Below are 24,582 nucleotides of genomic sequence, written 5' to 3'. Positions count from 1 at the left end.
CAAATGCGGTACTTAGTGCGGTAGTGCGGTAGTACCGCAACACAAAAAAGTACCGCACTACCGCACTACCGCAAACTTTCTGAAAATACCGCACTACCACGGACCGCACTAAACAATCCTGCGGTACTTTTTGCGGTACTTAGAAAACCATCGAAGACATTTGCATCGCGGCATGTTCACAGATTTTTTTTTATTTTTTTTACTGTGAATCGGACTCAATCAGTCAATCGGTATCAGTCATCAGAATCAGTGATTCAATCATTCTGACTTTTCAGTTATTGTTCAAAATTAAATACTAAATGAATAACTCAGAGTAAATCTGTTCGTCACTCAACCCAAGGCGGCGCGCCATGACTGCCTCTGACGATGACTGTACAAGCAAGCACTAACATGATCGCCGCTCATGTCCCGTACAAATTTTTCTTTGATGCATGACATAGTACATAGTACTACTACTACATACTGTATCTGTTTTTTTAACTTCATTGTAACTTCTCTATTTTATCATTCTCTCTCTCTCTCTCTCTCTCTCTCTCTCTCTCTCTCTCTCTCTCTCTCTCTCTCTCTCTCTCTCTCTCTTCAATGTAGCCAAGATCAATGTTGTTTGATTATTATTATAATAATAATAATGATAATAATAATAATAGTAATAATAATAATAATAATAATAATAATAATAATAATAATAATAATTTATCATTATTATTATTATTATTATTATTATTATTATTATTATTACTATTACTCTTATCTCCTCGTTGAAATTTCCACGTGGTTTCTTCCCTGAGGCATGAGACACCAGCAGGGCTTACAGGTTTCCCATGGGAGCCGCTATTAACTGTTGCAGTTGATGCGTTTTGTCTTAATATATTGGACAGTTTGAATTAAGTTTCACTCTTCCTGTCATGAATTTCCTATATTAGTAATCTTTCGTTTTCGCTCAAACGCTGGAGAGTTCCTCCCCTTCTTCCCCTCCTCCCCTTCCCCTTCACTCCCCCATATCCCTGCAGCTGCACCACCCTTCCTTCCTTCCTTCCTTCCTTCCTTCCTCCCCACTCCCCACTTCTTCCTCTCTCACATGACGCTGATCTTCTCTTCTCCCTTCCCTGTCCCCTCCCTCGGAAAGTTGCATTTCCTTCCCTCCCCCTCCTTCCCTTCCCGTCCTCTACTCCCCGGCCTGTCCCCCCCTTCCTCCTCCCTTACCTCCCTCTCTCTATCCCCCAGTCCTCCTTTATTTTTTTTTGTATCTCACAAGTTATTAGTTAGTCAATGGATAGCCAGGATAGGCACTGAAGTATTTTTTTTTTATATTGATTAGTGACTACCGCTACCGCAGTACCGCACGCCGCGTACCGCACTGGGAAAGAAAAAAATGGGACCGCACTACCGCAACCGCACTACTGATTTTTCGGTACCGCGCCCACCTCTGTCCATTCCAGAGACAATCACCTTTGTGAAGCACTGGGCACATACAGAGGGGTCTCTCTCCTGGAAGTAGTAATCATTCCACGGAAAATCGAAAAAGTACATCCTCAGGTCGTCCCACCAAGCTGAAGCAAAATGCCAGAAGCATCGCCTCTTCGGTGGGTCCAGAGGGTGTACAGGAACGATAGGACAGGATGCACAAATAAGGTTGTGATCGGAGGAGCCCAACGGAGAGAACAGTTTGACAGAGTAAGCACAAGGGTTTGAGGTAAGGAAGAGGTCTAGTATGTTGGGCCTGTCTCCAAGACGGTCTGGAATACGTGTAGGGTGCTGAACCAACTGCTCTAGGTCATTGAGGAGAGCAAAGTTGTAGGCTTGTTCACCAGGCTGGTCAGTGAAAGAGGATGAAAGCCAAAGCTGGTGGTGAACATTGAAATCTTCCAAAATGGAGATTTCAGCGAAGGGAGAGTGGGTCAAGATGTGCTCCACTTTAGAGTTTAAATAGTCAAAGAATTTTACATAGTTAGTAGAGTTAGGTGAGATATAAACAGCACAGATGTATTCAGTAATAGAATGACAATGAAGTCTTAGCCAGATGCTGGAAAATTCTGAAGAGTCAAGGTCGTGGGCACGAGAACAAATGATGTCGTTGCGCACGTAGACGCATCATCCAGCTTTGGATTGAAATTTAGGATAGAGATAGTAGGAGGGAACAGAGTAGAGATTGTTGTCAGTAGCCTCAGAAACCTGTGTTTCGGTGAGGATGAGAAGGTGAGGTTTAGATGAGGAGAGATGGTGTTCCACAGAATGAAAATTAGAACGAAGAAATTGATAAGAAAGAGGTTCGAGGAGTTATCAAGATACCTGTCAAGTCGGCAGCCAGAAGGGGAGTCCTCCCTGGGGGAATTTGTGCCTCCCCCCCAGGCGCGGACTCCGAGGCATGCCTATGGTTCGCCATTTTGAATTTTGGGTAAAGGTGTGCATGTAGTGCGAATGTAGTGTGGTGTAGATAGAGAGAGGATCTGTCTTTAGAGAGCATGGTGAACTGTTTTTTTTTTTTTTACGTCGTGGCCTATTGCGCCGGTAGGCTTCTTCCCGGTGGATCCTGATGGTCGGTCCAAGGCTTCTTCCCGGTGGGTCCTGATGGTCGGCCCAGCCCGTTCTGGCACAGGCGAGTGTTTATAGTGGCGCCATCTTGCATTGGCTCATGCTGCCCTCCCAGAGCTCATCTTTAATCCTAGAATCTAGAGTCCGGGTTGATAGGTGGTCTTCTGGACAGCATGTGGGTAGTTTTAAGCCACTCGGCGGCGGCTGAAAAATCCCAGCTTGGTGGCACCGGTCGGGGATTGAACTCGCGTCGTCCCGAACGCGGGGCCGTCATGCTATCCATTCAGCCACCGCCGTTGATGAGACAATAGGGAAACGGTTAGTGAGGACATGGGAAGGGTCTTTGGAGGGCTTCAGCACCCTCCTCGCTTCCCATATATACCTCACCGTGAGTGGCTTGCGCCCGTTCGGTAGGTGTCTTCCTACCTACTCCAGCCAACAACTACTCATAAACTTGTTTATATTTATGGTGGTTTCTGGCAATAGGTTGTGTTTACTGTACACACACACACACACACACACACACACACATCAATGAAAGTATTGGTCATTTATAACAACCATAACGAGGCGAAACGAGGAGAAGGAATAAGTGGAGTAGCTGGAGGAGGAGGAGGCTGCAAGTTTTCGATTAGATATTAGTTAGATATTAGTCACTAAAGTGTGTGTGTGTGTGTGTGTGTGTGTGTGTGTGTGTGTGTGTGTGTGTGTGTGTGTTACAGAGAGTCGTCTCTCTCTCTCTCTCTCTCTCTCTCTCTCTCTCTCTCTCTCTCTCTCACTTCTCTGCAGTCATCAGAACATTGCTCGACCCTGACGTACCCAGACTCCAACTTTGACCAGGTGGCCGCAGCCTCGTCAGTACTGTGTGTGACAACATTCGTGATCTGGTCATTAACATCCCTGAGGAGGCAGCTGTTCCTGGCTTACCACCATATCGGGTCCCTCTCCCTGTTGTCACACTTACGCCGACCTCCAAAGACTTCCCTCTCCTCCTGCAGAAGCAATTGACTCTGGAAACCATCGCCGCTGTGTCCACGTCAGTCCCCGCCGTCCATCACATCTACGTTGACGGTTCAGTGCAGGCAGACGGGAGTGCAGCGTGTGCCTTGTTCCCCACCATGGAGCAGCCTGTAGGGGATGAGTGGCTCGGCCGCAGATTACCCGACTCATCGAGCTCCACCTTCCGTGAACTTCACGGCATCCTGGATACAGTAACTCTCCTTGCTCGACGAAAAGTGAATGCATGGGGTTATAATCTGTGACTCCCAATCTGCTCTCCATGCCCTCTCCTCGCCCAAACCCAGCTGTGGCTGTGTTGTGCAGGACGTCCTGCGTCAACTAGCCATTGCCAGCGATTCCTCTCTTGTCATGTCCTTCGTGTGGACGCCGTCCCACATCGGGCTTACTGGTAATGACACGGTGGATCGTCTTGCCAAGGCGGCCTGTACACTGGACTTGCATGATGCGGATGCTGTGTCCTCCCTCCGGTGCCTACGACACAGCATATACTCAGCTGCTCTCTTTAAGACAGTGCGTTGCAGGGACGCAGAACGGGCCAACAGTGGGTCCATCCAGCACCACGACAACATTCTCCAGTGTCATCACAAGTACCGCCGACACGGCGTCATGGTACGGAGGCACTATGTTGTGAGTGCGCGGCTCAGGCTCGGATACCGGCCAGTGTGGCAGGTCTCCCAAGAAGAGGATATGCCGCACTATTCCTCATGAAAACTTTGCGATCAACCGAACTCCAACACCCTTGAACACTGTTGCCTCCAGTGCCCCACAGTAGAAAACTTACTCCCACGCAGACAGACCATACTCCAAACTTGTAAATATTTGCTCACTGCAGACAACTTAGACACAGTTCTTGCTAGATATCCACATTTTTGTGGCTGTTAATTGTAAATATTTTGTTCTTTGTATATATTTTACTTGCGTGTGTGTGTGTGTGTGTGTGTGTGTGTGTGTGTGTGTGTGTGTGTGTACTTTACGTCCATGTATTTACGTACTGTGTGTGTGTGTGTGTGTGTGTGTGTGTGTGTGTGTTGGTGTGGATGGGTATTATACGTAGCCTATAAGTTATGTACGTATGTCTTACAAAGTTATTTGCATCGTGCCCTGCGTCACCGATATGTAACTAATTTGCTGCACAAATGTTGATAGGTCTGTTGCCCTTGGGCGTAATAAATTTACTAAATAATGATTCTCTCTCTCTCTCTCTCTCTCTCTCTCTCTCTCTCTCTCTCTCTCACCTCCTCAAACAGGCGTATGTCGTAGGTGTTGTCGTCGTCGGCGAAGTACACCACGCCCTCTCTTGCCTGCTCCCTCACCCACGCCAGGCCGCCGTTACGGTTGGCCACGCCCTTGGGCCGCACCGTCTTGTTCCTGTGCTCGGCTGGCATGGGCGCTGCAGGGAAGGGAGGGAAGGGCTAGTGATTGGAGAAGATTAGTCACATAGGTTTATAGATAGGGAATAATGACGGTGGGTTACTGGCTTTAAGGAGTGCCGTGTGTGGTCAGATTGTTTTCGCAGGGGAGGGAAGGGAGAGCGGGTTGGCTAGTGATTGGTGATGATTAGCTACATAGGTCAATAGACAGGTGAATTGCTTGTTCTAGGGGCAACTGCTGTGTGTGGACACAGTATGGTTCCAGAAATATGATAGGAAATCCACCTCGTTAACGTAATACGGGGCATGGAATAATGTAGAAGTAGATTGTTGATGGTTTTATAAGTGAAATGAGAGATTACGGGTTGAGGATGAATATCGACCCGATATCTTGGCATTTATTAGTTTTAGTGAATTAGAAGAGTCAGTCAGCTGTAGTACATCACAGGTAAAAATGTGTGATGCAATGGTAGTGCTCTTCAAACTGGGCGTGAGTGAGAGACGTCAGCCCATGAACAGCTTCCTCCACCATGAATTTGGTTTAGGGAGAGATGTAAGCAAATATAAGGACCACTCGGGAACTATTATTGATGATTAAGACCATCAATGAGCACCAGGCTTGAGGAATTATCTTCACTCACTGCCCCGTCTCTTAGATAAAGGCATGATGGTGCACTGATTGGAGATAGTTGCTCTAGCCGGGTGCTCCTTGATGCTCATAACCAATGACATACTTTCCCCATCGTCCAGTTGTTTATATTCTCTCTACAACGCCTTCACCGAGGAAGCAGCTGTTCACGAGCCTGTCACCTCACACCTCTCCTCAGACTCCTCGTTTGGAAAGCCTGCACGGTTGGTGCCTTGGTTTTGGAGAGGCCTTAGTTTTGGATGGCTACTATTTTATTTGCGAAATAAATTCACTCCACGCATGTTGGTAGACCCAGCTCTGTCACACAGTCTCCTTGTATCCTATTGTATCCTTGTTAAAGTGTCGATTTCGATACTTTAACAAGATGCAGCGAAGATGAGTGGCGATAGGTCTGTTTGAATGGAGAGGCAGAAACAGGCGTAGAAGCAGGGAGTATTGAAGGAGGACAGAAAACCAAGTAGTCGAGTAGTTCGTATTGTTAAGTAGGATAGGTCAGATTCACTGACGGGGATGGCAGGTGGTGAATAGCTCTGTTATCAAGAGCTGCCATACACAGGCTGACTGGATTCTTGTTTAATCTAAGATTACGAGACATAGGTGATCCAAGAGGTTGCATTTATCGCTTGTACTTAATTAAAACCTTAATAGAAACTATGTTAAATTATAGTCAGTATATACTTACCCTGTCTATAGTCACAAAATTCTGGTTCATTTTCGTGTTCCTCCCTTCCTTATAATTTGCGCGCCCCCCCTCCCTCCTTGGAGGGAACATGGGCCTTTGTTAGAGGATGGTACGTGGCGGAGTAGCGGAAATGATCCACACAAGGAAGCGGAAGTAGGAAGTCTGGACTGTGTTTTATATAGCGTTCTTCCATGAGTGGTGGGATGTTCAAAAGCTCGAAATGGTCGCTAAAGTCATTTTAGCAGTTGAAGCATTCGTAGCGCGCTCGTAACTCGCTATAGTGTATATATGAACGAACTTTACGAATCATCCGTCCGCCACGTTTGCTCTTTGAGCTACGATTTCCGAGAGCACCTTAAGCGGATCATGTAGAAATCCTAGTAATGTTGAATTTGTTTATTTATCCTGTCCCCATGTAGCGTGAATGAAGACGAAGTTGCAAGTGCTATTGTAGCACGATCTGGCAATATGTAGAGCACTGACGCTTGAAAGAAATTAGAATGGACCCATTTGGTTTCTGTGACGAGCACGTGCTGAAATATTAGAGTGGAACCACTATTTTGAGGAACGACAAGATCATATGCTGGAGCTTGCCATTTGCAGATTTTAATGACCTTGATATTTTTTGCAAGTGGCTCGTTCCAGAATATGTTGGGAGACACATACATAACACAGTAATGACCACAGGGATCAACTGGCTGACACGTGTGCTCTTCAGAACATCTCTTGAGAAATATAGATACCCAGAGGTATAAGTACATGATTTTTTTGCTTTGCCTCCCTGTAAAAGTTTGCTTAATGCATTAAATCTTAAGTAAATGTTTCCTCTGTTACCGCTTCCTATTTTTCGGTGATTTTTCTTCCATTTGATTTTTTTAGTACAACTGAGTGTTTGGGGGGACATTTGAAATGAAATTCGTTTTATCAACACACCGCTATCCCGTTTCGGTCAGCTTTAGTGTTACTGAGATACGAAGACATGTGCTAGCAGTGTATTTGTTTACATTGTGATAGTGCATTAGGATTGGCTCACGGGGACCAGTGTCAACGAAATCTGCTTCTGACTGGCCAGCGATAGTCAGCGAGGATGCTTAAGGACGAGCGGATCGGAACGGACCCTGCCGTTAAATCGCATCATCGTGAGCTACGATCATAGTCACCAACCTTAGAAAATACGATCATAGTCACCAACCTTAGAAAATACACTTGGTGGACATCGTAGCCCACGAGCGAAGGCGGCCGCTATTGGCGCGCTAAGATCTTTTGAACATCCCACCCCAGATCCCTAACTAGAGAAGCTGAGCGCATCAATTGAGGATGTGTGTGTGTTATAATAACCTAACGACATGGCGAGGCTGCTGTTAGAATGATTATGATACGATAACGTGGCTTATAACGGTCACCGGGGCACAATACACTTGTATAGTATTAGTATAATTACACACTCATTATTATCATGACAAATACTCACGGCAGGAGATACTGTAGTAAGCCTATGATCATGAAGACTGAAATGTATATTTCACATTTTCACTGGGGTCTATAGTTAAACACAGACTGAGGTTTATCATTCCGTACACCTTGAGGCCAATAAGTACACTCACTGAGGTACACAGTCACACACACTCACTCAGGAGGTAGGTGTGCGACAGGCCGGTCTGCAGGAGGTAGTACGTCACTCTGGTGTTGGTGGTCTGGGCGTCCTCTGCCACTAGCCAGTGTACGCGGGGTACATTCATTAGTGTCTGGGCCAGGCGAGTCAGCTCAGGCATCTGGGGAGGTGGGCAAGGACACTAAACACACACACACACACACACACACACACACACACACACACACACACACACACACACACACACACACACACACTTGTTGCAGTTCATCGTTGCCGAAGTCGACCTTAATTGTACCAATGTCGTGGGGATGTTCTAGGGCAGTGTTCTCCCTTGGCCCTCTAGACCAGTGGTTCTCAACTCCTTTCATGCTACGGACCACCAACCCGAAAAAAATAAATGTCGTAGACCATTCATTTTTGAATAAGGATAAATTAAGCACACGGAACAAGCATTATGTTTTGGAATATACATGGCTACAACACTTTATGAGTGTTGTATGTAGCCGCGCAGCAGCTGAAAGGATTCAACAGGATGGCTCGCCACTGCGACTCGTACAGTGAATATCGGATATTCATTTTGTAATATATTAAATTTAGAGACTGGAAGTGATTCGAAGTGCTACTTAGCATCTAAAACTTAAAGATTGCCAATATGTTTCTTAGGGTGGGTCACACTAGATATACACATGGCTTTCTCATGTCTCCGAGGAGTTCAGCCCTACTGTGATGACTGCTTGGTTCCCCTGACAGTGCGGCACCTGTTGGTCGAGTGTCCCACTTTGGGGGACCTGCGAGAGCGGTACATGTCCCGGTGCTGGGGTGGAGATGGGAGTTTCTCTTTCCCTAGTTCTGGGAGAGAAGGCTCTGCCCGGGGCATGACGCTTATGGCTTCCTGCAGGAGGCTGGCGTCCTCAACCTACTGAAGGTTTTATTGACCTTTTATTGAGTTTTCTTTTATCATGTTTTTAATTAATTCCTTTTTTTTTGCAGTTTTACATTATAGTTTAATTTGTTTTATATTCGACGCCATATGACCTTGCAGTTGCGGCGCCAAGAATGGAACTCCCCCAACCAATCAATCAGTCTTAAACAGGAATGATATAATAAAATGAAAGGCTAGTTATTTTACTTATTATATTGTTCGTCCTGAATTTTCAATAAAATTAAAATTATGTACCTTCCTTTTCCGGTTTATTACCATAACAGTATACGTCCTGTGACCCACCCACAACGTCACCATGGACCATCAGTTGAGAACCGCTGCTCTAGACTCTGAGGAGATGAATGGAAAGCAGTGGTTGTTGGCGTCATCGTTGATGAGCATTATGATGGCTGATGAGTCCAGTCCTGTGTCCACAGACCGTGCCACACAGGACGGGGCAGGGCCATGCTGGATATCGTGTTATCTTCGTTGCTGCTCTTGTCCCTTCGTGATAATCGGTTGCTTTGTTTACCTCCTCCAGTGATTCCACTCCATCCTTCACAGTTTTTCGTTGTGGTCATTTGTTTCCTATTGTTCCCAGGTTGCTGGGCAAAATGTTGCAGTTCTCCAAGGAGGAATTAAAAAATTCTTGGAATAACTGTTTGAGGGTCTCCAACTTTTCTGATGCCCCTTGAAACTGGCCGTAGAACAGCAACTTGAACAAGCTAGTCAGGCATGTGGACAAGTGGCCACGCAATGGCCAGAGACGCGGCCAAGGACTATGAAGGCCTTCAGCCTTGGATTACTTCTTGGCTCGACGCTGGAGTGTGGCCTCGTGTCTCGAGGGCGCGGCCGTTCGGATTCCTGGAGGATTATTTAATGGGTAAAATTTTTCTCACGGTTTCAGGTTTAAGTCCCGAGGGATTGCTGGGAATGAGATTTGTTCTCCCGATTAGATTAGTTTCCCATGTTCTTCGAGAAATGAAGATAGCCATGATAGCAGTTGTAAGGCGGCAGCACGGCTGTCTCATCTCTCTCTAAGGCTGAACTCTTCGCTCAAACTTTCTGTAAGAACTCCACCTTGGACGATTCTGGGCATATCCCTCCTACTCATCCCCCCTCTGACTCCTTTATGCCTGTTATTAAGATTCTTCATAATGATGTTTTCTATGCCCTCTCTGGCCTCAACTCTCAGAAGGCTTATGGACCTGATGGAGTGCCTCCTATTGTCCTTAAAAACTGTGCTTCCGTGCTGACACCCTACCTGGTCAAACTCTTTCGTTTCTGCCTATCAACATCTACCTTTCCTTTCTGTTGAAAGTACGCCTTCCTACAGCCTGTGCCTAAGAAGGGTGACCGTTCCAATCCCTCAAACTACCGCCCTATAGCTTTACTTTCCTGTCTATCTAAAGCTTTTGAATCAATCCTTAACCGGAAGATTCAAAAGTACCTTTTCATATCTAACCTTCTATCTGATCGCCAGTATGGGTTCCGCAAGGGGCGTTCTACTGGCGATCTTCTTGCTCTCTTAACTGACTCTTGGTTATCCTCTCTTGGCCGTTTCAGTGAAACTCTCTGTTGCACTAGACATATCGAAAGCCTTCGATATAGTCTGGCACAAGTCTTTGGTTTCTAAACTGCCCTCTTTCGGATTCTATCCCTCTCTCTGTTCCTTTATCTCCACTTTCCTTTCCGGCCGTTCTATCTCTGGGGTGGTAGACGGTCACTGTTCTTCACCTAAACCTATTAACAGTGGTGTTCCACAAGGCTCTGTCCTATCACCCACTCTCTTCCTGTTATTCATCAATGATCTTCTTTCCATAACAAACTGTCCTGTCCACTCATACGCCGACGATTTCACTCTGTATTATTCAACTTCTTTCAATAGAAGACCATCCCAAAAGAAAGTACATGACTCCAGACTGGAGATTGCAGAACGCTTAACCTCAGACCTTGCTATCATTTCCGATTGGGGTAGAAGGAACTTTGTGTCCTTCAGTGCCTCAAAAACTCAATTTCTCCACCTATCAACTCGACACAATCTTCCAAGCACCTATCCCCTATTCTTCGACAACACTCAGCTGTCACCTTCTTCAACACTAAATATCCTCGGTCTATCCTTAACTCAAAATCTTAACTGGAAACTTTACCTCTCCTCTCTCACTAAATCAGCTTCCTCAAGGTTGGGCGTTCTGTATCGTCTGCGCCAGTTGTTCTCCCCCGCACAGTTGCTATCCATTGTATACAGGGGCCTTGTCTGTCCTTGTATGGAGTATGCATCTCGCGTGTGTGTGTGTGTGTGTGTGTGTGTGTGTGTGTGTAAGGGGAGGGCTCCACTCACACAGCTCTATTGAACAGAGTGGAGTCTAAGGCTCTTCGTCTCATCAGCTCTCCTCCTCTTACTGATAGTCTTCTACCTCTTAAATTCTGTCACGATGTTGCCTCTCTTTCTATCTTCTATCGATATTTTCACGCTGACTGCTCTTCTGAACTTGCTAACTGCATGCCTCCCCCACTCCCGCGGTCTCGCCTCACACGACTTTCCAATCAAGCTCATCCCTATACTGTCCAAACCCCTTATGCAAGAGTTAACCAACATCTTCACTCTTTCGTCCCTCACGCTGGTAAACTCTGGAACAATCTTCCTTCATCTGCATTTCCTCCTGCCTACGACTTGAACTCTTTCAATAGGAGGGTATCAGGACGCCTTTCCTCCCGAAATTGACCTCTCTATTTGGCCACTCCTCTGTACTCTATTCAGGAACAGTAAGTAGCGGGCTTTTTTTTCATTATTTTTTTCACGCCCTTGAACTGTCTCCTTTTCTGTAAAAAAAAAAAGCCATGACATTCATTCCTGTGTTGCGTGTTCCCCGACGCGGAGCAGGAGAGTGGATGACTCACGTCTCTCGAAGAGGATCTCAGGTTTTGCTACCAGAGAAAACATGATGTAAGGAGGAGCAGCTTGAGAAAATTGAAGGACAAAGAAATTTTTTTTTTTTTTTTTACAACAAAGGAGGCAGCTCAAGGGCACACAAAAAAAAGAAAACAATAATAAAAAAAAGCCCGCTACTCGCTGCTCCTAAAAAAGAATCAAAAGAAGTGGCCGAAAGCAAGATCAAATACGGGAGGAGAGATGTCCTGATACCCTCCTCTTGAAAGAGTTCAAGTCATAGGCAGTAGGAAATACAGATGAAGGAAGATTATTCCAGAGTTTACCAGCGTGAGGGATGAAAGAGTAAAGATGCTGGTTAACTCTTGCATAAGGGGTTTGGACAGTATAGGGATGAGCATGAGTAGAAAGTCGAGTGCAGCGGGGCCGCGGGAGGGGGGAAGGCATGCAGTTAGCAAGTTCAGAAGAGCAGTCAGCGTGGAAATATCGATAGAAGATAGAAAGAGAGGCAACATTGCGGCGGAATTTAAGAGGTAGAAGACTATCAGTATGAGGAGGAGAGCTGATGAGACGAAGAGCCTTAGCCTCCACTCTGTCCAGAAGAGCTGTGTGAGTGGAGTCCCCCCACACATGAGATGCATACTCCATACGAGGGCGGACAAGGCCCCTGTATATGGACAGCAACTGTGCAGGGGAGAAGAACTGGCGGAGACGGTACAGAACGCCCAGCCTCGAGGAAGCTGATTTAGTAAGAGATGAGATATGAAGTTTCCAGTTGAGATTTTGAGTTAAGGATAGACCGAGGATGTTTAGTGTTGAGGAAGGTGATAGCTGGGTGTTGTCAAAGAATAGGGGATAGTTGTTTGGAAGATTGTGTCGAGTGGATAAGTGGAGAAACTGTGTTTTTGAGGCGTTGAAGGACACCAGGTTCTTCTTGCCCCAATCGGAAATAATAGTAAGGTCTGAGGCTAAGCGTTCTGCAGCCTCCACCCTTGAGTCTTTAAGTTCCTGTAGGGTGGGTCTTCTATTAAAAGAAGTTGAGTAATGCAAAGTGGAATCATCGGCGTAGGAATGGATAGGACAGTTCATTTTGGAAAGAAGATCATCAATGAACAACAGAAAAAGAGTGGGAGATAGGACAGAACCCTGTGGGACACCACTGTTAATAGATTTAGGGGAAGAACGGTGACCGTCTACCACGGCAGAAAGAGAACGGTCAGAAAGGAAACTGGAGATAAAGGTACAGAGAGAAGGATAGAAAGCGTAGGAGGGTAGTTTGGAAAGCAAAGATTTGTTCCAGACCCTATCAAAAGCTTTTGATATGTCCAGCGCAATAGCAAAAGTTTCACCGAAACGGCTAAGAGAGGATGACCAAGAGTCAGTTAAGAAGGCTAGGAGATCACCAGTAGAACGCCCCTTGCGGAACCCATACTGGCGATCAGATAGAAGGTCAGAAGTGGAAAGGTGCTTTTGAATCTTCCGGTTAAGGATTGATTCAAAAGCTTTAGATAGACAAGAAAGTAAAGCTATAGGACGGTAGTTTGAGGGATTGGAACGGTCACCCTTCTTAGGCACAGGCTGTATGAAGGCATACTTCCAGCAAGAAGGAAAGGTAGATGTTGACAGGCAAAGGCGAAAGAGTTTGACCAGGCAGGGTAACAGCACGGAGGCACAGTTTTTAAGGACAATAGGAGGCACACCATCAGGTCCATAAGCCTTCTGAGAAATGAGGCCAGAGAGGGCATAGAAAACATCATTTTGAAGAATCTTTATAACAGGCATAAAGGAGTCAGAGGGGGGATGAGTAGGAGGAATATGCCCAGAATCGTCCAGAGTGGAGTTTTTAGAAAAAGTTTGAGAGAAGAGTTCAGCCTTAGAGATAGATGAGACGGCAGTGTTGCCGTCAGGACTGAGGAGTGGGGGGAAAGATGAAGAAGTGAAGTTGGAGGAGATCTTTTTGGCTAGATGCCAGAAGTCACGGGAAGAATTAGAGAAAGCAAGGTTTTGGCATTTTCTATTAATGAAAGAATTTTTGGTTAGTCGGAGAATAGATTTGGCACGATTTTGGGCAGAAATGTAAAGTTCATAATTAGCATTAGTTTGAAGGCTCTGGTACCTTTTGTGAGCTACCTCTCTATCATTGACAGCACGAGAACAAGCGTGGTTAAACCAAGGCTTTTTAGCGTGAGGAGTAGAGAAAGAACGAGGAATGTATGCCTCCATTCCAGAGACAATCACCTCTGTGATGCGCTGAGCACACACAGAGGGGTCTCTATCCTGGAAGCAATAATCATTCCACGGGAAATCGGAAAAGTACATCCTCAGGTCGTCCCACCGAGCTGAAGCAAAATGCCAGAATCATCGCCTCTTCGGTGGGTCCAGAGGGTGTACAGGAGCGATAGGACAGTATGCAGAAATAAGATTGTGATCGGAGTAGCCCAACGGAGAGAACAGTTTGACAGAATAAGCAGAAGGGTTTGAGGTAAGGAAGAGGTCTAGATTGTTGGGCCGGTCTCCGAGACGGTCGGGAATACGTGTAGGGTGCTGGACCAACTGCTCTAGGTCGTTGAGGATAGCAAAGTTGTAGGCTTGTTCACCAGGATGGTCAGTGAAAGAGGATGAAAGCCAAAGCTGGTGGTGAACATTGAAATCTCCTAGGATGGAGATTTCAGCGAAGTTTAAATGTAAGAAGGGAAGCCATGTCATGACCCGATAAGAAGATAATAGCGGAAAATGACTATAAAGATCTTACACCGTAGGCTTTTGTTGTATCTCGAAGTTATAAAAACCATTTTCCGTCTCGAGGGCCCGTGTTCGACTACCGGGCGGATTATTGAGAAAATATATATTCTCGAGTAGGTAAAATTTTCATTTCCTTGGAGAAGTGGCAGATCCTCCATTATACCCTGGCTGACACAGTTGCTTCTTGGTGAGTGTAGCGGCGTGAGCTACGCGGCCCCTCCAGGTGACACCGAGAGTTCTGAAAGGCTGGTCATGTGAAAATGCTCCACTTGTTTGTGTCGTCGGTACTAGTCAAGGCTTCTGCACCGTAGAGGAGCGCCGAGAGGCTGAATGTTACGAACCAAGGCTTCAGTTGCTAATTTCAAACGTCGATTTATGAAACCTTCGTCTCAAGTCTTCCAAAAGATAATGAGGTCTGGTTGATTATAAAGAGAATGCAAGTCGATTTTCGTTGAAGTCTCCATGCTAACAATACTCTTTAAATGACTACTATATACGTATACGAAGCACAAGTCTAACGTCAAGTACGTATGGTGTAAACAGGTGGATCAGGAGTGGGCTTTACTTTATATATAAAATCTATTCATATGTTGAATTATAGACAGCTAGGAAACACACCTTTATCTCCTTTTCTCCCCTTTCCTCCCTCTTTTCTTCCTCTCCCATATTCCCTCAGTATTTTTCTTCCTTCATGTCTTTGTCTATGGTGGTTTGAGTGTTTATTTTTTCTCCTAAAGTTTATTTTCTGTTTTTTTTATACATTTTTAGACATGCTAGAGAAGATTGAGCGGGCTATAAGGGCAGCGTCTTCCGCTAACTAGAAGTCTCGGAACTGTGGTAGCGATGCCTTTCTGTGGGCTTGGAGGGGACGTTGATACTGAAATAATTCATTCCAGTCTAACATATACTCCATAAGGATGACATCGAGTTCTCCTAGAGCTCTGGCGAGGAAACCCATGAATGAGTCCGACAAAGAGATTGAATATGACGGGTGCCAGTACTTCACCTTATTTTGCGGGAGCCTGGTCAAGAAAAGACCTTGAATTCAGTCCGTCGGTACACACACACACACACACACACACACACACACACACACACACACACACACACACACACACACACACACCTGTTCCGGTCGCCTGTAGGTGGGTGTGATAACATAGATGATGGGAAGATGTGAGTTGGCGTCCTTCCTCTCCACTTCCTCCCTAATGGCCCTCACCAGCGAGTCTGAGAGAGGGAGAGAGAGAGAGAGAGAGAGAGAGAGAGAGAGAGAGAGAGAGAGAGAGAGAGAGATTTACATAGATTTACATAGAAAATCAGACCACACAGACCCCATGGTCCAGACTTGGTGGTCTGTCCTTAAACCTAAGTGATTTTACATTAATCAGAAGACTCCAAAACGTTGCATTTCTACTCTAGTTGATATTAAGTTGAAGGAAGTGACGGTCGAGCTTATTTTTAAAGGAGTCAATCGTGTTACACTGGACCACTGATGGTGGAAGCTTATTCCATTCTCGCACTACAACGTTGGTGAAGAAAAATTTGGTGCAGTCTGAATTTACTTGTCTACATCTGAGTTTTACGCCATTGTTCCTCGTGCGCAAAGTGTCATCGATCATAAACAATGTTGATCTGTCTACATTCGTGAAACCATTAAGTATTTTAAAACATTCGATCAGTTTTCCTCGGAGGCGACGTTTCTCAAGAGATTACATGTTAAGGGTAGAAAGCCTTTCTTCGTAGGATTTGTTGCGCAAGGAAGGGATCGTTTTCGTTGCCCGACGCTGAACACCTTCTAATTTAGCAATATCCTTTGCATGGTGGGGAGACCAAAACTGTACCGCATATTCCAAGTGGGGTCTGACTAAACTGTTGTAGAGCGGGAGTATTACATCTTTATTCTTGAATACAAAGTTTCTTTTAATGAAGCCCAACATTCTGTTCGCTTTATTTGCTGCATCGATGCATTGCTGTGAGAATTTGAGGTTTGACGCGACTTTGACCCCCAAGTCCTTGACGCATTGAACGCGTTTGAGTTTAACGTGTGGTAGTGAGTGAGTGAGAGATGAATCTTAATCAACCATTCCAAAACCTCAAATTGATCCATATACACAAACTCTCTCTCTCTCTCTCTCTCTCTCTCTCTCTCTCTCTCTCTGTAATTTTGGCAGGTTTTTGGGGTGCTAGAAGGCATCATAGGTTCATGAGGTTGGCGGGGTGGAGGGTGGCGAGCGAAAGGAGCATGCGCAGTTTTGGGAATCTTTTTGAAGAATAAGCACTTATAGGGTTATTATGAGGTTGATATTGAGAACATTTGGGGAGCTTTAGCCCCCTTGCCCCCCGAAATTACGGCCTTGCTCTCTCTCTCTCTCTCTCTCTCTCTCTCTCTCTCTCTCTCTCTCTCTCTCTCTCTCTCTCTCTCTCTCTCTCTCTCTCTCTCTCTCTCTCTCTCTCTCTCTCTCCGTACCTTTTAGATTTGCTAGAGAGGCGCCACATTCTGAAGGAGTCGCCGGGGGGTACAGGAGCCATAAAACTAGCCACACTAGCCCCGCCACCACCACGGCCACACACACTGCCTGGTACCCCGTGCCTGGTTTCCTGGGGCGGGTGGAAGAGGGTTAGGTAAATTGCACATTATTATTATTTTTCTTACAGTAAGGGAGGCAGGTCTAGGAAAAAAAAAAAAGAGTATGAAAAAGTCCGCAAAACCCTGCTCCGGCAAAAGAAAATAAGAACGAGAGGTCAAGAGGTTATGCTCATACTTAATCAGTTTGTATTTTTTACTTATTTTTTTCTAATCTTTGTTTATTTGTGTAATTTGGCATGTTTGTTGCCCTGCCTCTCTGTCCCATCACTCCTGTAATCCTCTATAATCATCTCATCCCGTTTCTATTTCTCTCATTGCTGTCATTCTCTCTTGCTCGGCGTGCCAGGTGTTTGGGGGCTGATGAAGAGGCAGCTTTTAGTGTCTGCACTCCTCCCTCCTTACCTGATCCGCCTCTAATAATAATAACAATAATGATAATAATAATAATAATAATAATAATAATAATAATAATAATAATAATAATAATAATAATAATAATAATAATAATAATAATAATAATAATAAAGACGGGGAGGTAGGAGGTGTGAGGAAGCGAAAGGGAAGCTCATGGTAAGGCCTGGTTTATGGGGATTTTGGGTTGATAGAATAAGTAATCGTTAGGTCATCTCCAGCTGGTTCTCTGTCTGATGTTAGTGTACTCCACCCTGCCTAGACAAAGGTGTTAAGTTTATATCACCAACTGTCTTTTTGATTGGTGATAATATGATCAAACCTACTCAGACGAGGGTTTTGATATGATCTCTCCACCTGGTTCGCTCTCTTATGTTTGCCTGCTCAGACAAAAGTTTAAATTTCAACTCTACACCTTAGTTCTCTGTCTGATGCTAATATCTTCAAACCTGATCAGACAAAGGTTTTAATTTGATTTTAGTAATTTGGTTTTAGTGATTTTCGTAATGTTAGTGCCCTCTATCCTACACTGGCAAAGGTAGTAATTTCATCGTACGACCTGGTTCTCTGCCTCATGGAAATATGCTCAAACCTGCTCAGAGAAAGGTTTTAATTTTATCTCTCAACCTGGTTCTTTAAGTAATGCTAGTGTGCTCTATTCAACACTTGCAAAGGTTTTAATTTCATCTCATAGTATGATTCTCTGCCTGATGGTAATATGGTCAAACCTGCACAAAGAAAGGATTGGATTTCATCTCAACCTGGTTACTTATGCAATGTGAACGCACATTATTCTACATTGGAAATGGTTTTAATTTCATCGTGCGACCTGGTTTTCAGTTTGATGGTAATATGCTCCAACCTGCTCAGACAAAGGTATTGATTTGATCTCCTCACCTGGTTCCCTATCTCATGTTAGTGTGCTCAGAGGTTTTAATTTTATCGTTTCACATGGTTCTCAGGAGACAAGAACAGGAAAACATGAGAACTCGACTAATTTTCTTTATAGCCGCTGGAAATATTTGTTATGAAGTTTTCAGGTCTAGGACACGAGGAAAGGTCAAGGGATGGTGTCGACAGTGTCAGTGCACAGTGGAGTCTAAGAGAAAAAAATAACTTTCGATTACTGACTTCCAGAACTGTTAGTGTCGTATAATGACTCCAGAGAATCTTAATGCATAAAATCTTTCGACGCTAGAATTTGAAGTGTATATGTCACGTCAGTTTTTAAAACAGACATAGACAGACGAACAAACAGAGAGACAGACAGATAGACAGACAGATAGATAAACAGACAGCACGCAGCTCACCAGAAGTAAGCCTTCATGGCTGTTTTCGTCGTCGAGTTGTCCACCTTTCCTGGTCTCTGCTGAAATGGTCGTCAGATCTTTTGGAGCAGCTCAGCAGCTCTTCATCTGGTTACGGAGAGATTTTGCATAGAGTAACAGAAGTTGAAGTAGTAGTAGTAGTAGTAGTAGTAGTAGTAGTAGTAGTAGTAGTAGTAGTAGTAGTAGTAGTAGTAGTAGTGGTAGTACAGAGCTACTTACGCAGTATCACTCGGTGATCTCTCTACCAGGGGACCCATTGGGGGCCACCACGTTGATGGAACATCACATCCCGCTACATGCGGGCACGGCGCCAATATATATACCTGCGTATAGGTTCCCTCACTTACAACCCAAACAACTAGACGAGATCGTAAAGGACACGCTAGCTCAAGAGGTTATTGAGGAGAGTAATTCACCCTGGAACTTTCCATTGTTCCTATAGTCCCTAAGAAGGACGGCACGAGCCGTCCTGCCGTTGACTATAGGCAATTAAACAAACATTATCAACAGGAAAGGTACCCACTACCAGTTCTACAGGACATTTTGATGTCCATAGGCCCACAAAATAGGGTGTTTTCCACACTTGACTTACGGACAGGGTACTGGCAAGTCCCGCTGGACGAGGAATCGAAGGAACTAACTGCCTTCAGCACACCGTCAGGCCATTTCGCCTTCAAGAAAATGCCATTTGGCATCTCTGGAGCCCCATTTGCCTCCCAACGTCTCATTAACTTAGTGTTTGCAGGTCTCTTGGGGGACTCTGTCTTTGCCTTCCTGGGTGACATAATAATAGTCACTAAGGACACTCAGTCTCATTTAAACAAACTCCAGGAAGTGTTTTCTCGTCTACAAGCAGCAGGCTAACACTAAAACTGAGTAAGTGCAACCTCCTACAGAAGAAGCTTACGTTCTTTGGGCACGCTCTCGATGACAAGGGCGTCCATACCACACAGGACAAATTGGAGGCCGTTCGAAAGTTTCCGACTCCTACAAATCTAAAGTCCCTACGGTCATTCTTGTGACTCAGCGGCTACTACTGCAGTTTCATTAAGAACTATTCAACCATAGCAAGGCCCCTAACTCACCTGACGAGAAAAGACACGCCTTTCCAACGGGGCGAGGAGCAGGAACGGTCATTCCAACAGCTTAAGACATTACTTACCACTTCACCGATTCTTGCATATCCAGACTTCAACAAAGAGTTTTATTTGTACACGGATGCATCGGGCGTCGGTTTGGGCGCGGCAATAATACAAAAGGATGACATAACTAAACTGCAGGTTATTGGGTACGCCAGTTGAGCCCTTAACAGGGCCGAACAAAATTACTCGACGACTCACAAGGATGCCCTCGCAGTCGTATGGGGCCTGCGCCACTTCCGTGATCTCTTTCACGGCTACCCGATCCGATGGGATGAGATCCCTGCCCGTGACCTCTCCACACCTGTTCCGACTTATCGCTGCCTCCCCCCCTACCACTTCCCTCTCCGTTTCCCTTCCCTTTCCCTCTCCTTATTTGCACTCCTGCAGATTATATCTCATTAAGAATGTTCGCACTCAGATGCTGATGCTGATTCTTGCCCGCCCTCATCCCGGCCCGCGACCTCCCCACACCTGTTCCGACTTATCGCTGCCTCTCCCCCCCCCTCCCCTCTTCCCTCTCCGTCTCCCTTCCCTTTCCCTCTTCTTTTCCTTGCTCACGTCAGGTCAAGAGGGGAGGGGTTATTTTCCTGTCAGTTAAGGCCACCTGCACTAGGCCTTCCGGAGGCGAATTTTCACATGATATGCAGACATAATAAACAACTGATTCGTGAAAAATAAAGGCTTACGATGAAAGACGATACACTTTCAATGCTGTCAAAAGTGCCAGGTAAGTTTTTTTTTCGCCAGGCGTTGAAAATCTAGCTTAAAAATAATAGAATAGCCGAACCTCGACAAAGTAGTTGTTCTGGCATCTTCGAAGTCCCCTGGGATAACTGTGTCAACTAGGCTTCCTGTGTGACCCACCCAAACATAGTGACGATCGAGTCTTATATATATATGCACTCAGTTCACCGCAGACGCCAGACGACTTCAGTTTTAGCCGGGACCGGAACACGTACTGAAGTAAGGTCATCACTGGAAGGTGGATCAGGGAGAAGATGGGTAAAGCGGCGAAGTGTGGGAGAAGATACTGTAAAGAGTGGGAGAAAGAAGATGGAATAAAAGAGTGGATCACCAGTGTGCCAGGTGATGACACAAAGGCCGCGTGCAGATATTGTAAAACAGTGCTACGGGCCCATCTTTCGGACCTGAAAGACCACTGCTCAACGAAGAAGCACAAGAACGCTGCTTGATACAGGCATCAAGAAGGTGACCGTGAACAACACTACTAAGATAAGTGAACTGAAATTATCTGCTCACATTGCGTGCCACTCAAGCATGAAAACTATTGATCACTTGGGTGAACTCGTGAAAACAATATTCAATAAGGAGATTGCACTTCACAGAACAAAGTGCACGGCACTTATAAACAACGTGCTTAGACCATGCATGTTAAAAGAGCTGCTTGATGACATAGGAGATAGTGCATATTCACTAATTATAGATGAGAGCACGGATGTGTGTGTGTGTGTGTGTGTGTGTGTGTGTGTGTGTGTGTGTGTGTGTGTGTGTGTGTGTGTGTGTAACTGTATCTGTATCTGTGTGTGTGGGTGGGTGGGTGGGTGTGAGTATGTATGTGTGCCCTATGTGTGCGTGAACGCTTTTTTATACTCCTATGTGTACCAGCAAGTGTGGGTGTGGGTGTGGGTGTGTGGGTGTGGGTGTGTGTGTGGGTGTACTGTGTGCGCTATGTGTGCGTGAGCGCTCCTATATGTACCAGCACGTGTGTGTGTGTGTTGGGGGGGGGGGTGATGTATGTGTGGGTGTGGGTGTATATGTGTGCAATTATGTTAAAAGTTTATGTTAAAAGACTCATGAGTAGTAACTAATTTAATATGAGTCAGTACAGATGTAGTTCCATGAATTTACGATTTGCGTCATTAATCCAGATTGCAAAGGATGAGGACAACAACTACACCGCGCGGCTGTTGCATCAGATGTATGCTGATCCTGCAAATAAGGCGTACCTGGCGTTCCTGCAGCCTCTAGTAGCTCAGGTCAACAGGGTCAATAAGTTATTTGAGTCTGACCACTGCAACGTCAGCAAGCTGCTGGAGGAGCTCATGTCTTTGTATCAGTCTCTTCTGAGCAGACTCATGTTGCCGCGAACATTCTCCACTTGGGAATCCATCACAAATTTTGATGTAAGTTTTGTTTTATTGTTTAGTGTTTTGGGTTATATATATATATATATATATATATATATATATATATATATATATATATATATATATATATATATATATATATATAATATTGTCTCAGGGATGATAATATAACCATTACATTAAAATCATATGCGTCCCGTCCCTCTGTGCTCCTGCGGGAATGCGTATATATAGTAGTTGGTCTTGCAATTATTTTTATTATCATGGACAGGTCATAGATCTAATAATTATGTTCAAGTGATATTGTATAGGGCATCAAGAGATGTTGTATAAAGTGATGAAATATTCATCAAGGAGGAGAGACAGCAAGTACAGAAAGATAAGAGAGGGATGAGTTATGACTCATGAGGGACGGTGTGAAGTGTTTGCACACTCACCAGGCGAAGCTGACCACGTTACCTATTCTAATGGCCAGGACACCCGACACACCATCTCTTTTTTTTTTTTATCAATAACTGCCTTCTTGAGGATCAAACAAAGTTAGTGTAGTGTAGCCCATTCCCCTCGTGATATGGGTGTTGTTTCCTTCAGGTATCAGTGTGAGTCTGTTTCTGGTGAATACAGAATTTACCGCTAATGTGCATGATTGTATAGTTAAACTTATATTATCTGGCTATATAACAATTCTCTCTCTCTCTCTCTCTCTCTCTCTCTCTCTCTCACAACAGGTGGAGAATGAGCGCAACCACTTGCCACTGGGTGCCGTTGACTTCGGGGTCAAATTCAACCTTGAAGTGGCACGAACTGACATGGAGCAACACACCATCAATGGGATGAAGGCATTCTGTCGCAAGTATTTAATGCAGCTCCTCCGAGAGCTTCGAAACAGGCTACCTTCAAATGTGCAGCTTCTTCACAGTTTAAATGCTTTGTCTACAGAACGTGTTCTTAGCGGAAGCCAAAGCTCATAGAGCTGTCATTCCTGAACAGATTTTCAGGAGATATTAGCATCCTAGATGAACAGTGGCAGAGAATAGGAACTATTAACTGGCCAAGCGATCAAACTGTAGAGGAGGAGAAGTTTTAGATGGCAGTCTACCACCATCAGGATGCAGTAGGGGAAAGAGATTGTAAGGCTTTGGGGAATTTTGCTCTCTCCATGCTGTCTTTCGCTTTCAGTAATGCATCAGTAGAAAGAGTCTTTTCCCATATGAACCTAATAAAAAATAAAATAAGAAACAGAATGCAGCTGAAAAGCCTCGAAAGCATATTGCACATTCGTGCATTCATGCAAAGAAACGGCATTTGTTACCAAGAATTTGTTCCCTCACCATCAATGTTAGCCCTGTTCACTCAGGACATATACCGTAAGGACGCGGACACAGATCTGGATTTCTCTGATATATAAAACTACAGAAAAACATAGCTATAGGTATAGCTAGGCTATATATATATATATATATATATATATATATATATATATATATATATATATATATATATATATATATATATATATATATATATATATATATATATATATATATATATATATATATATATATATATATATATATATATATATATATATATATATATATATATATATATATATATATATATATATATATATATATATATATATATATATATATATATATATATATATATATATATATATATATATATATATATATATAAATTTATATATATTATTTTAGAAAAATAAAATGTTCAGCGGGCTTTTTCTATTATTGTTTCCTTTCTGTGTGCCCTTGTACTGTCTCCTTTGCTGTAAAAAAAAAAAAAAAAAAAAGCCTACATAATATGATGCCTTAAATATTATTTGGCGTTTTTTGGGGGACGGAAAAAGCAAATCAGTCTGGCGGGATTTGGCGGTTTTCAGTGAGGGATGTGGCGGGTTTGCAGTCCCCGACCTGGCAACCCTGAACTGTCCCTGCCCCAGCCTCAGTTGACCCTGCCCCAGCCTCGGGGGTATACGTGTGTCACCTTGCTCTCTGTGCTCCGGCGCTTTGGCTTTCCTTTTGTCTGCTTCCCAGCGGTTCCTGAGGCTGTTTCTGTTGCTGTAGTGCTGCTGCTGTGACTGAACAACTACTACTACTGCTGCTGCTGCGGGTGGTGTCGACGTTCCTGTTACGGTCAACGCCTGCTACTCGCTAAGTGTTATTTTAGTATTTTATACTCATAACACTTTGCTTTGTCTAGCTAGTCGCTATCTCCAACACTACCACTACCTCTTCGCCCACATCAGTGTACACATATTTTCATATTTCATACTTCACTTCGTGTTAATTGTTATTAGCCGTGCGTGTGTTCTGGCATGTAGGAAAGCTCCCGTGTCGACAAAAAATAACCCAAGTGCAACTGGTCGGAGAATGCAAATCCCTGGGGACCATTTAAAAGCCGCGTCACCCCCATTGACCCAGACAACAAGAGACGAGACGCCTTCTCGCCTTCAAACCTGCCCCGAATGTCGCTTCCGTCAGGCTCCACAATATGTCCGTGTAAAGAATGTAAAAACTGATAAATGTAGATTCTGTGTCAAAGCAAGCCAGGACGA

General features: G+C 44.6%; 1 protein-coding gene and 1 long non-coding RNA gene across 4 annotated transcripts in view; one reads left to right on the top strand and one right to left on the bottom strand.

Annotated features, from left to right (window-relative positions):
- The window catches only part of LOC126996821 (galactosylgalactosylxylosylprotein 3-beta-glucuronosyltransferase P-like), an 82,497-nt gene that overhangs the window by 30,305 nt on the left and 27,610 nt on the right, over positions 1–24,582 (bottom strand). For all 3 annotated transcript variants that reach the window (XM_050857682.1, XM_050857681.1, XM_050857683.1), the window contains exons 2-6: positions 18,734–18,838; positions 16,893–17,023; positions 15,549–15,652; positions 7,884–8,025; positions 4,788–4,942 (exon numbers count right to left, since the gene is read on the bottom strand). In XM_050857682.1, coding sequence (XP_050713639.1) covers positions 4,788–4,942; positions 7,884–8,025; positions 15,549–15,652; positions 16,893–17,023; positions 18,734–18,750 — 549 coding nt within the window. In that variant the 5' untranslated portion in view covers positions 18,751–18,838. The remainder of the gene's footprint in view (positions 1–4,787; positions 4,943–7,883; positions 8,026–15,548; positions 15,653–16,892; positions 17,024–18,733; positions 18,839–24,582) is intronic.
- On the top strand, positions 4,950–23,404 carry LOC126996822 (uncharacterized). The gene is made up of 3 exons (XR_007751620.1): positions 4,950–5,774; positions 21,783–22,037; positions 22,730–23,404. It is a non-coding gene; the product is annotated as an uncharacterized LOC126996822 (long non-coding RNA).

The sequence above is a fragment of the Eriocheir sinensis genome, chromosome 11, assembly GCF_024679095.1.
Source record: "Eriocheir sinensis breed Jianghai 21 chromosome 11, ASM2467909v1, whole genome shotgun sequence".
Classification (NCBI taxonomy): Eukaryota; Metazoa; Arthropoda; class Malacostraca; order Decapoda; family Varunidae; genus Eriocheir; species Eriocheir sinensis.
This window is presented reverse-complemented; position numbering and strand designations above follow the sequence as displayed.